At 51.5% G+C, this 15,931-nt stretch overlaps 1 protein-coding gene across 5 annotated transcripts in view; it reads left to right on the top strand.

Moving 5' to 3' along the window:
* Positions 1-773: 773 nt before the first annotated feature.
* The window catches only part of lrp4 (low density lipoprotein receptor-related protein 4), a 74,711-nt gene continuing 59,553 nt past the window's right edge, over positions 774-15,931 (top strand). For 2 of the 5 annotated variants that reach the window (XM_084681850.1, XM_084681846.1), the window contains exon 1: positions 775-1,557. In XM_084681850.1, the coding sequence (XP_084537976.1) occupies positions 1,500-1,557 (58 nt within the window). In that variant the 5' untranslated portion in view covers positions 775-1,499. Of the gene's footprint in view, positions 1,558-15,931 lie in introns of all 5 variants that reach the window. The other 3 variants (XM_084681847.1, XM_084681851.1, XM_084681849.1) reach the window with 2 other exon arrangements.

The following is a 15,931-nucleotide window of genomic DNA, read 5'->3' as shown; positions in this document are numbered from 1 at the left end:
ACGTCCCGTTTCAGCCCCTGTAGCTGTGGTGAAACACGGAGGGCTGTTTTACTTTGCCGTGCTGACAGCGCTCAATGACAGACCAGATTACGGTTCTCCGGTAACCTACGGATCTGGCTGCTTTAGGAGCGCGGGGAGCAACGTACCTCTTGTTTAAAAACGTTGGGCGCGTGCTGGTTCCCTACAAAAGGTGATTTAACGCAACAATCACCGACATCCGTCGCGTGGTGGTTGGGATGAGCCGAGCTAGGAGTGAAATATGGGCGCGTGTGGTGAATGACTATGTTGCATTTAGGGAAAGGTATCAGTGTGGGGAGAAAAGCTGTCTGATAAGATATTCTCACTCTTAACCCCGGATTCCAACAGAAAAAGAATGAATTATAGCATATGAATCTCAATAGTCATTCATTTATTCAAAGCTTGAAGTATTAACCACAGGGTTTCACTGATTAATCGGCCTCAATTTCACACGAATCTGCGTATAGCGCCGAGCGGGGAACCCCAGAGCTAAACTCAGATTATCTGTTTCAGAGCTAAACTCATATTATCAGTTTCAGTCATTTAATCAATTCATGCCTGACCCCGAGTCTCTAATGTCTTCCAAATGTCTCCACGAGCTGCTCAAACACAGTCTCCGCTCCACGAGCTGCTCACCCCATAGTCTCTGTTTGCCAAACCGGTTGCATTACAGCACGTCATTTACCGGGAGGAGCGCTGAAAGAACATATCGGTTAAGAGGGAGGATTGCAACACGGTATTCAATAGGCACCGACTGACATTTTACAAACCGCTCCGAGTCCTTTTGCCCTCAACTCGTGGACTGGAGCCAGGTTACGGATATCTACATTCAGACTTGTTTCCTAAATCTTAACACCCGCATTCGTTAAGAGGTACGATCAATAAGCCCCTCGTGCGGTTGGTCGTTTCGGAGGCAGGGTTCGCGTTTGATAAGCTGACCAGCAGCCTTTTAAAAGACATTGTAACTTTAGAAATGACTCAACGACTGGAGCCAGAGGCAGAAACGAACCAAAACGGGATGGGGTTGTTCCAGTACTACCAAGTTATTTAGGTCAAATGTGTCTTGGGAGAAGAACATTGCATGAGTATATTTATGTTGTGATACACTGACTAAACGACCTAAACCGATAAATACTCTTGTTTAAAGACGTATTTTGTACACAGAGTGAATGTTTTTTACGGGAACCCCCCCTTGTGAGGACTTGGTGCAGTCCACTGCTCCTTTTGATCGCTCCAACACTGGAACTAGAGCACAACATGTTGAAGACCAGACTGTACGGTCCGGGGCCGCGAGCTAAACTTCCTAACTTTGTCCGTTCATAACTCGAGGATCACGAGCCTGAATCCCAGTCATGCTGGGAAATTAGTTATGAGACTCGTCTGTGTCGATTTGAAGGAGCGTCTTTGATAACACGAAGGCAACGAATATTTGCAGCATTCAAGAAAGAAAGGCAGAGCCCGGAGAGCGAGGAAGAGAGAAGATGCAGTTCTCGGCGGAGCTGTACTGCGCCCTGATAACTTTGTTGGTCTGCAGTAAAGGTAAGATTTATATTGGCGCTTTAAGTTTCTTGCTTTTAGACACACAGGTGTTCCCCGGTGTGTGTGTGAAGTCGTGAAGCGCGGTGTCGTGTGTGTGTGAGAAATGGTTAGTCCTTGGTTCAGGAATAGACTGGATCTTTCTTCCAGAGAGGATATCGTCGCCCCGTTGCGGCACATTATCAGTTTCATAACACCTTAGAATAAACTTTATTGTAGGGGCGATTCAATATGAAACTCATAATGATAACTTTTTCAGTGTTAGAAATTGTACTTATTCAAATAATTTACTACATTTTCTAATTTCCTTGTAACTCAGCTGCATCAACTTTACATCAGAATTCTCACGATCACTGATGACATTTTCGCCATCTGTATAAGGCAAACACAAGTTGGTCCCAAGTCAGAGCAGCCGTACCGAGCAGTCTGTCTTTATAGTGCAAGACCGTATGTCTGTCTCCATCGGCGTGCACGCGCTGTCTGAACATCACCGGAGATCTTGTCAGTGTTAAACAGAACTCCTCTGGACATGTTAAACCCGCCACATGGCGCCGTCCCCGCGGGCTAATGTAGAACCGTAGGCCTACCCCTCGCGTGCCTCTCCACCCCCTGTCAGACGGCAGGTACTGGAGTTGAGTCAGGTGTTTTCCGCTCATTCGTTTCCACCGAGACCGTGTATTTACAACATGTTACAACAGCCGCCGCGCGCTCGCTGGAATGCAGGGATATTGCCGAAGCGCCGACAAACGGCCCTGTGAAGGAAACAGCATCTCTCTCTCTCTCTCTCACACACACACACACACACACACACACACACACACACACACACACACACACACACACACACACAAACACACACACACACACGCCCCGTGTCCCCTCCCCCAGTAAAAAGAATATCGATTGAACTGACAGAATGAAAGTGCGTCTCGTGCCGGGATTGTATGGTCGCGCTCTGATAGGGGGCCCAGCAGTAATTATGACAGGCTCTTAAATGTCACCAGTCCACTGGATTCAAAATGTCAGACAGATACGATTCGATATCTTGTTTAAACAAAGGGTCCTTGGTAGATTGTGAAGCTAATTTGAGGTAGGTGTGTTGTTCTTTCAGAGCGCAGTTATCCAACCCGCTGCGTTCTGTCATCTCTGGAACAGAATATGTGGGTTCATGTTTGTCTAGACTGTCGGCTTGTTCCATCATGAAGCAATGATATCATATTACTCCCTTATCAGCTGTAGCTAGGTGTTTGTTGTGATCGTTTCTATATTGTTCATGTCGGCATATAACCTTACCACACAGAGACCAGTCCCTGGTGGAGTTGGTGTACTCTCCTAAAGTGTGTGTGTGTGTGTGTGTGTGGACTCCATGCTCCACTTGTGTACCTCAGTTTGCCAGTGCATCCTAAACACAGATGCTGGAGGGAGACATGAGAGGGAGAGGGGGTGGGAGAGAGATAGATGGAGGGAGGGGGAGAGGGGGAGAGGGGGTGGGAGAGAGATAGATGGAGGGAGGGGGAGAGGGGGAGAGGGGGTGGGAGAGAGATAGATGGAGGGAGGGGGAGAGGGGGAGAGGGGGTGGGAGAGAGATAGATGGAGGGAGGGGGAGAGGGGGAGAGGGGGTGGGAGAGAGATAGATGGAGGGAGGGGGAGAGGGGGAGAGGGGGTGGGGTTCTGAATGACGGAGCTCCTCTCTCCCGTAGAGAGCTTGTCTTTCTGGAGACATAACAAAGAGCTGCAGCCTGGCTGTGCTGGCAAGACTCCATGAAGACCCTCTCTGGAAGCAGCCTGACCGACTGCTGGGCCCAGGTCAGTCATGGACTGACTGGGATTGATGGTGTGAGGGGGGGAGCTGAGATCAGTTCAGGATGCTCTGGGAGAGGAACACAAGGGTTCTTCTACCCCCCCCAAATGTACTTCCTTCAAGAGGCCTGCAGCAGAGGTGTGTGTGTGTGGTGTGTGTGAGGTGTGTGTGTGGGGTGTGTGTGTCCACTCTGAAGAGAGATTGAAAAGAAAAGAGAAGAAAGCTTTTGGAGGAGAGAGGAGAATCTTCCAGAAGAAAAGACAAGCGTGATGAGGAAAGCAGTATTACTTTGATTTGTAGTCTTAGTTTTGTGTGTGTGGGTGCGCACGCCTGCGTGTGTGTGTGTGCGTGTGAGGTGTGTGTTGTCATGGCCTCACCTCATGGTATTGTTATGTTGCTGTTAAATCTCAGTCTGCTACTCATGAGAGACAGCAGGTGGGAGTGTGTGTGCTGGTCTCTTTGTGGTTCCACCTCCTCACCCTCTCACCTCCTCACCCTCTCACCCTCTCACCCTCTCACCCTAACCACTCCTCTTGCTCACCCACCCATCACCCTTCTCCCCTCCCCCTCCCCAGTCCTCCACCCTCCCAGATATCCCCAGGTATCTTCTTCTTTGGTGTCTGATTCTGGAACCAGACTCCTCCTGACCTGGAGCATGTTTCAGTTAGAACCACAGGACACACACACATACACACAGTTGCGTGTGATTGACTATGCTTTGCTTTGTCTCACCATGGAAGCTGTTTGTGACTGGACCACATGTCTCTCTGCTAGAAGGGGGTGGGGCCACATGTCTCTCTGCTAGGAGGGGGTGGGGCCACATGTCTCTCTGCTAGGAGGGGGTGGGACCACATGTCTCTCTGCTAGGAGGGGGTGGGGCCTCATGTCTCTCTGCTAGGAGGGGGTGGGGCCACATGTCTCTCTGCTAGGAGGGGGTGGGACCACATGTCTCTCTGCTAGGAGGGGGTGGGGCCTCATGTCTCTCTGCTAGGAGGGGGTGGGGCCACATGTCTCTCTGCTAGGAGGGGGTGGGGCCACACTGAGGCCAGGGATTACAGGGTGTGTATGTGTACAGTAGACAGATTTGGGGAGAGGTCAGTGTATTAATAACTGGACAGACAGACAGCAAGGACCCTGAAGTCACTGACTGCCTGGTTCCCTGTGTGTGTGTGCGTGTGTGTGTGTGTGTGTGACCGCGACCGCGTGACTGCTTACTTACATTCCGCCTTTTCTAAGCAAACCCATGAGGATGGAAGGAACGAGAAGAGAAGAGTCTCTTTCTCCTGAAATTGGTGTCAGGGCTGTGACACACCCACTCATACACATAACATATGCCTGCCCTTTCCTCTCCTGCGTCATATCACCACTTCCTGTTTGTGAAGTAGTGTGAAATAACTTTATCCCAGAATGGCAACGACAGCTGATTGGCCACTGAGATGATGACGAGGTCAGAGGGCAGGGTCTCTACACACCTGTGTGGTCAGGGGGGGCATGTTTCTACGCTCAGAACTCGCTGCCCTTCGTCTTCTGTACCTCAGCAAGACAGAAACCCTAACCCTAACCCTAACCCTTCGACACCTTTAATACCCACTCTGCTCTGGCTTCTAGTCGGAGTCTCTCTCTCTCTCTCTCTCTCTCTCTCTCTCTCTCTCTCTCTCTCTCTCTCTCTCTCTCTCTCTCTCTCTCTCTCTCTCTCTCTCTCTCTCTCTCTCTCTCTCTGTCTCTGTCTCTCTCTCTCTCTCTTTGTCTCTCTCTTTCTCTGTCTCTCTCTTTCTCTCTGTCTCTCTCTTTCTCTCTCTGTCTCTCTCTCTCTGTCTCTCTCTCTTTCTCTCTCTCACCTGCTGTCCACAGCTTTATGAGGTATGTACCCCCCCCCCCCACACACACACACACACACAAACTGTCTCAGTGGGGGTCCTGATACGGGCTTCAGCTGTCCCTGTGTTTGCCTGCAGAGGGTTTTCACTCCTCCCCCCCACACACACACACCGCACCAAACACACACACACACTGCACCAACACACCCACACTGCACCAAACACACACACACACTGCACCAACACACGCACCCACACTGCACCAAACACACACACACACACACACCGCACCAACACACACACAAATGCCATAGGAACACCAAACACACACACGGACACACACCCACACACCATATCAGTACAGCCCCAAGACACACGACCACTAATGGGTGTCCCTCGCCCAGGCAGGGGTTATGTGGGGAGGGAGGGAGGGGGGGGAGGGAGGGGGGGAGGGAGAGGGGGGGGGAGAGGGGGGGGGGACTGGAACACAAGCTCCTTCCTGGAGAGATGAGCTCTGACCTAGGGCTTCTCAGGTGTTCCACCTGGGTGTTATGTTTTAAAAGCAGGAGAGTCCACACACACACACACACACGCACAGCTGGGTTTCCTGCAGGTCTGAATGAGCTCAGCTCATCTTCTAGAGCTCTCTCTCTCTTTGTCCTCCAATGTTCACCTATGATGTCACCTGCGCTTGGAGAGCTGAAACTGTGGTTGCGTTTGTGTGGTTGTGTGTGTGGTTGTGTGTGTGTGTGTCACATGTTTCTGCTAACTGACAGTCAAACATCACAACAGGCCCTGTGTGAAGAATTTCTCCTGAGGCTGTCACCCAGAACTCACCACGTTAAACACGTTTAGGTTGCATCTCAGCAGGTTTGTCTGTTCCTACACTGGAACCCACCTCTGGAGGCTATCAACATTACCCACAAAAAGGTTTTCTTTGATTAGTAATGTTGGGGGAAAGTCTAGAAACAATGTAAATGTAGCTTTGTTTAATGGATTGCATTACAGTGGATGGCAAGATTAAAATATTAATATTCTTATTTATGCATCAGTTGAGTTGCCGCCACATGCACAGTGTACCAGAAGTCACTTCCTACTTTAAACCAAACCCCTCTCCTCTTTCTCTTGTGATGAGTGGTGGGGGTGGTGGGGTGGTGGTGGTAGGGGGGGGGATTCAGAGAAACAAGCTCTATTAAACAAACAGTGAGGGCTTTGGAGGCCCCATTAAAGCCTGGGGCTGGAGTGGGGGGCGCGGCTGAAAGCGCCTCACTCCCTAATGAACTGGAGTGTTCCATAGACATGGCTCCTTTCAGCAAAGCCAGCGAGGACTAAGTGTCAAAACATGGCCGTCCGCTGGCCCCAGGGGGACAAACAGCACCTCAGAGGGGAGGGGGGGCAGGGGGAGGGGAGGGGGGGCAGGGGGAGGGGGAGGGGAGCGGGGTCAGGGGGAGGGGAGGGGGGGCAGGGGAGGGGGAGGGCGGCAGGGCGGGAGGAGAAAAGAGAGGAGGGCGGAATTTACTTGGTAAAACAAAGAACTCTTAAATAAAGCAGCCCTCTCCCTCAGTCCCCCCTCCCTCTCTTTGCCCCCCCCCCCTTTCTCTTCCCAGTTCAGGCAACTCCACTATTCCCAATTAGAGCTGTTCTCTTGAACATCTGACTCTAGCTACTGAGGAGGAAGAGGAGGAAGAGGGAGAGGAGAGGAGAGAGGAGGAGAGGGAAGGGGAGGGGGGAGGTAGAGGAGAGAGGAGGAGAGAGAAGGGGGTTGTAGTGGAGTATGTGGAAGAGATCTTGGTATTCAGAGCCTGTCCACTAGCGAGCACTTAAACTGCCACTGGGGACATGTGGTCCATCATGTCTCCTTTATTCTCTCCTCTCCTTTCTTTTCTCCTTTCCTTTCTTCTCCTCTCTTCTCTTCCTCTTCTTTCTCTCTCCTTTCCTCTCTGAGACTCTCACCCCCCTCTTTCTTCTGTTTCATCTCTACTTGGCCTCCAGCCCCTAGCCTCCAGCCTCCAGCCCCTAGCCTCCAGCCCCCAGCCTCCAGCCCCCAGCCCCCAGCCCCCAGCCCCTAGCCTCCAGCCCCCAGCCCCTAGCCCCTAGCCCCCAGCCTCCAGCCCCTAGCCTCCAGCCTCCAGCCCCTAGCCTCCAGCCCCCAGCCCCTAGCCCCCAGCCCCTAGCCCCCAGCCCCTAGCCTCCAGCCCCCAGCCCCCAGCCCCCAGCCCCTAGCCCCCAGCCCCTAGCCCCCAGCCCCTAGCCTCCAGCCCCCAGCCCCTAGCCTCCAGCCCCTAGCCTCCAGCCCCCAGCCCCTAGCCTCCAGCCCCTAGCCTCCAGCCCCGAGCCTCCAGCCCCTAGCCTCCAGCCCCTAGCCTCCAGCCCCGAGCCTCCAGCCCCGAGCCTCCAGCCCCTAGCCTCCAGCCCCTAGCCTCCAGCCCCTAGCCTCCAGCCCCTAGCCTCCAGCCCCTAGCCTCCAGCCCCGAGCCTGGTGTTTGTGTAACCGCGGGTACAGAGCAACGACAAATACAGTACGTCTGTGGTTCCCAGTTCATCCTAGCAATTACAGCGACTGATTAAAGAGCTGCCCTGCAACCTCAGATGGAATGCTACACCCACTCAGCGTTTCATAACTCCATCATGAGACCTCTGCAGATAGCTTCCCCATGCCTGGTAAGCCATCTACATGATCTGTTTATAGCCCAGCCTCTTTCTGAGTACTCCCCCACTCTGCTCCACGTCCCTCATGGTGGCAGGACACACTACACACCATATTTACATTCATTCAGCAGACTTTCATCCAAAACAACATAGAAACAGAGCACGTAGAGAACCGCAGAAGATCAAGGATCAGAAGTGTGGAGTTCCAACAGCGTTCAGTAACTGGATCAGTATCTCAGATACAGTGTAGAAAAAACAGCATCATATCCTGAGTATAGGAGAGGGGGTGAGAGGGCAGAGGGGGGGAGATGGAGAGGGAGAGGGGGAAGACATGGAGAGGGCAGAGGGGGGGAGATGGAGAGGGAGAGGGGGAAGACATGGAGAGGGAGAGGAAAGCAGGATGAGGAGGATGGAAAGAAGGGAGGTGGGAGACAGAGGTCTGCTTTGTTCTGGTCTGCAGAGCCACTGTGTGTGTGTGTGTGTGGGGGTGGTGCTGGTGTGTGTGTGGTGTGTGTGTTTGTGTGGTGTGTGTGTGTGGGTGGTGTTGGTGTGTGTGTCTGCAGTGTTTCCCACATAATTAGATTATATTTGTGGTGGTAGGCAGGGGTGGAGCCAGACGTTGTAAACATTAGGGGCTAGACCTAGGCTAGCCCAAACCTAGGTTGGATCATGGTTATAATGTGTAAATAGAGACCTCCACAAGGAATGCGAGTGCACAGAGCGTGCAACATTTTTTAGGGGGTAACCCTCATGTTTCACGCCACAACGCTGTGAATTGTGGCCAATTCCCTGAACTAAAGTCTGCAAAAATGTGGACTAACGAAAAGGGTGCATAAAGGGCTCAAAATGTCTGTGAAACAGCCCTCGCACATTGACACTGGGACACTGGGACAGTGGGACAGTCCTAAGCCTTCACAGACTTAGCGAGAATGCGCCTCAAAGTCTGTGAGTCTGAGGCAGGACTTTGGGCCTCGCTGAGGCAGGACGTTGGGCCTCGCTGAGGCAGGACGTTGGGCCTCGCTGAGGCAGGACGTTGGGCCTCGCTGAGGCAGGACGTTGGGCCTCGCTGAGGCTGGACGTTGGGCCTCATGCGGACAAGAAGGGGCTGAGAATCAATGCGCGCAAATCAAAATGTTTTTGTTTTGTTGCAATGTTGAACAGTAAAAAAAATAAAAATAACAATCAATTTGTGGCTGTCAATTCTTTATTGTGGCGGCACAAATAAATCGATCCTATGGGAAACACTGGTGTGTGTGTGGCAGAAGCCCCCTGCAGCAGTGTAATCAGGTGACCTGTCCGTACACAGAACAACTAACAAGCTCTGTTCTGCTTCACACACTGATCATCTGTGAAGGAATGATCGAGGTTAGGTGTGTGTGCGTGTGCTGGAGGGAGGAGGTGGACGGAGGAGGATGAGGTGGAGAGTGGAGGATGAGATGGAGGGATGAGGATGAGGTGGAGAGTGGAGGACGAGGAGGATGAGGTGGAGAGAGGAGGATGAGGTGGAGAGAGGAGGATGAGGTGGAGGGAGGAGGATGAGTGAGAGGATGAGTTATGGTGTTCCAGTACCAGTTAGCAGATGGAGGGTTGGTTTCTCTCCCCAAAAGCACCAGTCCTGTAACAGCTTTATTGTTTACCCTGAGGCAAAACCTCAACAACAACAACAACAATCTCAGTGACCTATGCTCTTTTGTAAAGCTCTCTCTTGGAAGTCGCTTTGGATAAAAGCGTCTGCTAAATGCATAAATGTAAATGTAACAATCTGAGTTCCAGCTGAACATCTGCCACCACAACAACACAACCTGACCTATCACACGCCGGCAGGAAGTAGCCTTCTAATGAGGACACCGTGTCTGTCTTCTGAAGTTCTCACAACCCTCTCGTTGTTCCCACCCTCCCCACCACACACACCCTCCCCACCGCACACACACCCTCCCCACCACACAGCGCACCCTATCTCCACCTCAAAGAGGACGACAAAGTCTTACATTGTCCCAGTTTACATGTAGAGCATCTTTATACCTAATCACTGGGCTGACCCAACATGGCCGCCAGCAAGGGGCCAGTTTCCGCTGCTCGTGAGTAATGGGTATTAATGTCTTTAAACCGGGGAGTCCTTTGTGTCTGCTGACTGTCCCCCTGACACGCTGAAGCTACTGCACACGCTCTGGGAGCAGTGCGTCCTGGGAAGGGAGAGGACATAGACCACAACAGGTCTGTTCGTTAAAAAAGTTTCCAAAGGTTGAAAAAGTATTTCGCAAAAAAAAAAAGAAAAAAAGAAAAAGAAAAGTGAAACTGTTTTGTGTCGTGTTGTGGTGAAAAATAAAAGTTTGTAATGGTTGAAAAATGTGGGGGAAAAAGGTTTTGAACAAATAGGTTTTGCATCAATGATGAGTACTTGATGAGGACTCTACTGTACTCTACTGTACTCTACTGTACTCTACTGTACTCTACTGGACTCTACTGGACTCTACTGGACTCTACTGTACTCTACTCCTTTTTAGCCTTCTCTGTTCCCCTCTTCTCTCCCCTGGTAGCCGAAATGTGGTTACTTACCACACTGTGCCTGGTGATACAGATCGTTCAGAACTATCACTTAACATGCTTTTTCTCTTGTTGGCTTCACATTTTCTTGCTTGCAGTGCTTGCTTGATGCTCAAATTAGCTTATTTTGCTAGCTTCACATGCTAGCTTCACATGTGTTGCAGCGCTTGCTTGATGCTCAAATTAGCTTCTTTTGCTAGCTTCACATGCTAGCTTCACATGTGTTGCAGCGCTTGCTTGATGCTCAAATTAGCTTATTTTGCTAGCTTCACATGCTAGCTTCACATGTGTTGCAGCGCTTGCTTGATGCTCAAATTAGCTTCTTTTGCTAGCTTCACATGCTAGCTTCACATGTGTTGCAGCGCTTGCTTGATGCTCAAATTAGCTTCTTTTGCTAGCTTCACATGCTAGCTTCACATGCTAGCAGGTTGAGTGGGTCTTGATGTTGGGGAGAGTTCAGGGTTGTTGTTCCCCAGTTTGGAGCAGTCAAGGAAGGGGTCAGGATGTTTTCTAAGCCTGGAAGGCTGGTGCTGGGTGGAAATCCTGTCCAGGTGTTAGCCTGGGAGGGACAGGGAATCTGGGGCACAAGCTAACGAGAACCAGGCCTGCACTAGCCTGAGGAGACTGGGGAGGATGGAGGGAGGGATGGTGGCATTAAAGAACTCAGGGAAGGAAGGAAAGAGGAAAGCATTGAGAGGGAAGGAAGAATAGATGGAGAGGATAGCACCTGAATCAATACTCCTATTCACCCTTCTCCTGAATGATAAGGATCTGGATTTGTATTGTCATTCCAAAACATATTACATGAGCTGGAACGAAATTAGGTACTAAACTACTCATCATTAATAAATAAAGATAACCAATCATCCATACACAAAAACTGAAAAATGTGTAATACAATGCAGAACAAAAGTTACGTTTGTCAGTTCTGGAGTGTGGCAGAGTTAATAAGTCTGACAGCTTCTGGGTTATTTACCACCACCAGGGACCAATATCTGTAAGAAGCAATATTGAGTACATCTAGAAATGAACACACAGACACACACTCCTACTTTTAAAGTAACCTTGAGGAGAAGGGGAGGCGGTGTTCAGAGAGCTTCTGTTGGGATGTGGCGCTCAGTAATAAAACATCTGAATCTTCAGGTCTTCAAGGCTACAGAGCCACCTGATCGTTCTCCTACTGAACACTGATGTGTGGAAGGATGTATGGAGGGTCAGGGTTAGGGAGGCCGGGTGGAAGGATGTATGGAGGTGTGTTAGTGTAGAGGTGTGTTAGTGTAGAGGTGTGTTAGTGTAGAGGTGTATGTGTTAGTGTAGAGGTGTGTTAGTGTAGAGGTGTATGTGTTAGTGTAGAGGTGTGTTAGTGTAGAGGTGTATGTGTTAGTGTAGAGGTGTGTTAGTGTAGAGGTGTATGTGTTAGTGTAGAGGTGTGTTAGTGTAGAGGTGTGTTAGTGTAGAGGCACACTGTATTTTTCACATGACTGGACAAGCATCCCTGAGGTGTGTGTGTGTGTGTGTGTGTGTGTGTGTGTGAGAGAGAGAGAGAGAGAGAGAGAGGGAGAGAGGGAGAGAGGGAGGGAGGGAGGGAGGGAGGGAGGGAGGGGGAGGGGAGAGAGGGGAGGGAGGGGAGGGAGAGAGGGAGAAAGAGATGAGCTAGACAGTGTGTGAGACAGGTGCCAGGGCTCAGTCCAGTTGCTGGGCAGTCGTGTCGGCCAGGCTGGCGCCCACAGACACACGTCCGCTCAGGCCCCCACCGCAGGGTGAAGGTACATCAGGGAGGAGTGGGCACAACTGGATTTAGTGTTGGCACACTGCCTCACTTCACCTCCCTCCCTTCAACCCCCCCCCCCCCCCCACAACCGGGTGGCATTGATTTATGAGCTGGCCAGAGCTCCTGTCTACTGCCCTGCTGTTGGAGGAGAGAGAGAGAGAGAGAGAGAGAAAGGGGAGGGAGAGAGGGGAGGGGAGGGGAGGAATGAGGGCCTTTGATTCCTGTATGTTGTTAACCTTCCAGACACACACACACACTCCGCCTTCCCAGGTGTTGGGTGTCACATCTCTTCCGCCACATGCCTGGGGAGAGGGGGTGGCTATTCTTGTCACAGGCGAAGACACACACATTCCCCACCCTTTCCAAACACGCACACTCGCTCACCCCACCAGAGAAGAATGACCCTTGACCTGTCGGAGTGGCAGAAGAGAGTGGCTGCTTGCTGAGGTCACATTTCTGGAATGCAAACAGACTCTCACCTCAACCCTCAACTAAAGATGACCTCAGCTTGTGGTGCACGTGTGTGTGTGTGTGTCTGGAACGTGTGTGTGTGCCAATCTAAAGTGTGTGTGTGTGTGTGAGTGTGTGAGTGTGTGAGAGAGAGAGAGAGAGAGAGAGAGAGAGAGAGAGAGAGAGAGAGAGAGAGAGAGAGAGAGAGAGAGAGAGAGAGAGAGAGAGAGAGAGAGAGAGAGAGAGAGAGAGAGAGAGAGAGAGAGAGAGAGAGAGAGAGAGAGAGAGAGAGAGAGAGAGAGAGAGACTGTGTCATGCTGTCATTGATACCTCCAGCTCTCCGTTCTAAACACTCTCACTTCCTGCCCAGGCGTTGACTCCTTCCTGTTGAGGGAAAACTAGATCCTGTGAAGGCGGTAGCGTGCGTGCTGGCTGTCCTGCTGGATGTCACCTCTAAGTATAGCAGCCTGTCACTGATCCCATCTGCTACAGAGAGACGGGTCACCAGCTGTCTGCAGACAACACTGCTGATGTGTCTGTGTGGAGATGTGGATGTTAAACAGAGACTCTTGTGATCAGATCTCTGAAAGAGACTGCTCACAAGTGGATGCTATCTCTGAATGGAAACACACACACATACTCTCACACACTCATGCATACTCTTACACACACGCACTCACTCATGCATGAACACAGTCACTCAATCATGTATGCAAACACACACACACACAAACACATTCTTACATACACACACTGGACAGACACAAAAGGTGCGTTCGACATGGACTGCGGCTGCATGACACGACCGGCGAGAGGAGCCGCCCCAGTCGGGGAGGAGTTAACGGCTCTGTGAAGTCGGACATTCCAGCTTCTCGTGGTTTGCTGCATTGATGTCAGTCATGGCCAATCAAGCGCTGTTTGCTTACTTTACTTTATTTATAATTAAACTTAGTCTTTCCGTTAGTGAATAGGCGGACTAAAACCCTTTCTTCAACAAATGTATAATTCAATAAAACTTTTTGGTCCGGATTTGAGCATTGGCGAAACTGAAGGTGTCAGAATAGTTACAAAGTTGTCGTGTGTGAGTCTGGCCAATCATGAAATAGCTGTGTCGTCATTAGAACCCATGCAGTTGCTCTTGAGAAAATGCACTCGGCTACACAGCCGGCAGTTCTCGAATCGATCTCACGGTACTTTGATGTCTACGTCACAGTGACCTAGCCTCGGCGCCGTCTCAAGTCGGACAGAAAGTCTAACCAGAATTCACTGTTTTAAGTCAGCCGCCTACAGCCGGCTGCAGCGCTGCATGAAGTCGGTCCATGTCGAACACACCTAATGTTTAGTCTTCATGAACCTCAGCAGATAACCCTGCCCCTCAAGGGAACCAATCACAGCACAGCATCCCAGAGACAGGGGCCAGTCACAGGACAGGGGCGGAGCCACAGACCCAGTCAGCTCCTATTGGGAAGGTCAGAGTTCCACTTCAAGATGAACTGAGGAGTTTGTGTTCTGGTTGTCTGTAGCAGTACTGACACACAGAGACAGAATGTTTGTGCATCCATCTTGTTGCGGTGATGCCAGTTATTTTCTGTGTTCTCAGAAGATCTGAGTGGGTGAGACAGAGAGAAGGGGAGAGAGGATGGAAGGAGAAAGAGAGAAGGAGAGAGAGGATGGAAGGAGAAAGAGAGAAGGAGAGAGAGGATGGAAGGAGAAAGAGAGAAGGGGAGAGAGGATGGAAGGAGAAAGAGAGAAGGGGAGAGAGACATCAAGGAAGCATTCTAAATATACACCATGTAGGACTGGATCTCCTGAGTCTGCAGGTGTTTCAGACAACCTGGCTCTCCTCCTCCACCCTCCATACTCTGCCTGGCTCTCCTCCTCCACCCTCCATACTCTGCCTGGCTCCCCTCCACCCTCCATACTCTGACTTTCTTGGTTCTGCGAGTGGGTTGTATGTACACACACACGTCTCCTCTGAAGTTTGTCCAGTCTTGCACACTTACAGTTGTGTTTAATGGAGTCTCAGTCCTCTGGCAGGGGGACGGGGGGCGGGGGCAGGTGGCGGGGGCCGGAGGGACATCCAACCCAATTACTGACTCTGTGTTCAGCAGGATAGCATTGTGTCTCTCTTTGTGTGTGTGTCTTTGTGTGTGTGTTTCCCCCTGGGAATATAATCACACTCGTTCTCTCTCTTCATTCCCCCTCCAGTACAGAATGCTGTTGACTTAAAAAACTACTGATCTCTGTTGCGCCACCAGTGTGTGTAGGGTTGGTCTTCAATCTTATCTGCTGGGCTGGACTTTGGGGACCTTTATCTCTCTCTCTCTCTCTCTCTCTCTCTCTCTCTCTCTCTCTCTCTCTCTCTCTCTCTCTCTCTCTCTCTCTCTCTCTCTCTCTCTCTCTCTCTCTCTCTCTCTCTCTCTCGGTCGGTCTCTTTCTCTGTCGGTCTCTCTCTCTCCCTCGGTCTGTCTCTTTCTCTGTTGGTCTGTCTCTCTCGTTTTCACGTTGACGTTAACTGGGCAGCAGGTCGTAGCCAGCGCACGGATTGAACAGCCATGCCCAGCCCGGCACTCTCTCTGAGCTTGGCTGTGCTCAGCTTCCCCAGCCTGGACCTCTCAGGGCAGGGTGGGGGCTGGTCTCTCTGGGGGCGTCAGGGCAGGGTGGTCTCTCTGGGGGCGTCAGGGCAGGGTGGTCTCTCTGGGGGCGTCAGGGCAGGGTGGTCTCTCTGGGGGCGTCAGGGCAGGGTGGGGGAACAGGAGCAGCAGTTTGACCTCAGAAGGGGCAAGGCTGGACTTGGACACAGTTGTGGTCATTGTGCCGGGAGCTAATGATGCTGCTCGAGTGTTAGGCCCCGCCCTGGTGTTAGGCCCCGCCCTGGTGTTAGGCCCCGCCCTGCTACACTCGTCCCCCCTCGCCCCCCCTCGTCCCCCCTCGCCACCCCTCGCCCCCCTTCCCCCCAGTTCCGCTCCCTGCTTTATAGAGGCAGGAAATTGTCTTCCCCAAAAGGACATAACTTCCAGGTCAGTGGGCGCAGGGTGGAAGGTCAGGGAGGAGTCAGGGGTCAGGACAGCCATAAACTGGTCGACCTAACGACACTTCTTTCTTCTGCCTGATGGAGCCAAAAGCCTTTGATGGTCACACTTACACACTCACACAGATGAGCGTGTGTGTGTGTGTCTGACCATAGACGTCCACTGCTCTGGACATTCACACACACTCGGGTAGACACACACACACATTTGCATGCTGAACACACACACACACACACACACTTCCACACATCAGTCACACCTGTTTTCTTCATCCACTCGTTTCTCTCTCTCTCTCTCTTTCTCTCCCCCCCCC

The sequence above is a fragment of the Hypomesus nipponensis genome, chromosome 19 (assembly GCF_054491055.1).
Source record: "Hypomesus nipponensis isolate SF chromosome 19, ASM5449105v1, whole genome shotgun sequence".
NCBI lineage: Eukaryota > Metazoa > Chordata > Actinopteri > Osmeriformes > Osmeridae > Hypomesus > Hypomesus nipponensis.
Note: the sequence above shows the minus strand (reverse complement) of the source record. Positions and strands in the feature narration are given on the sequence as shown.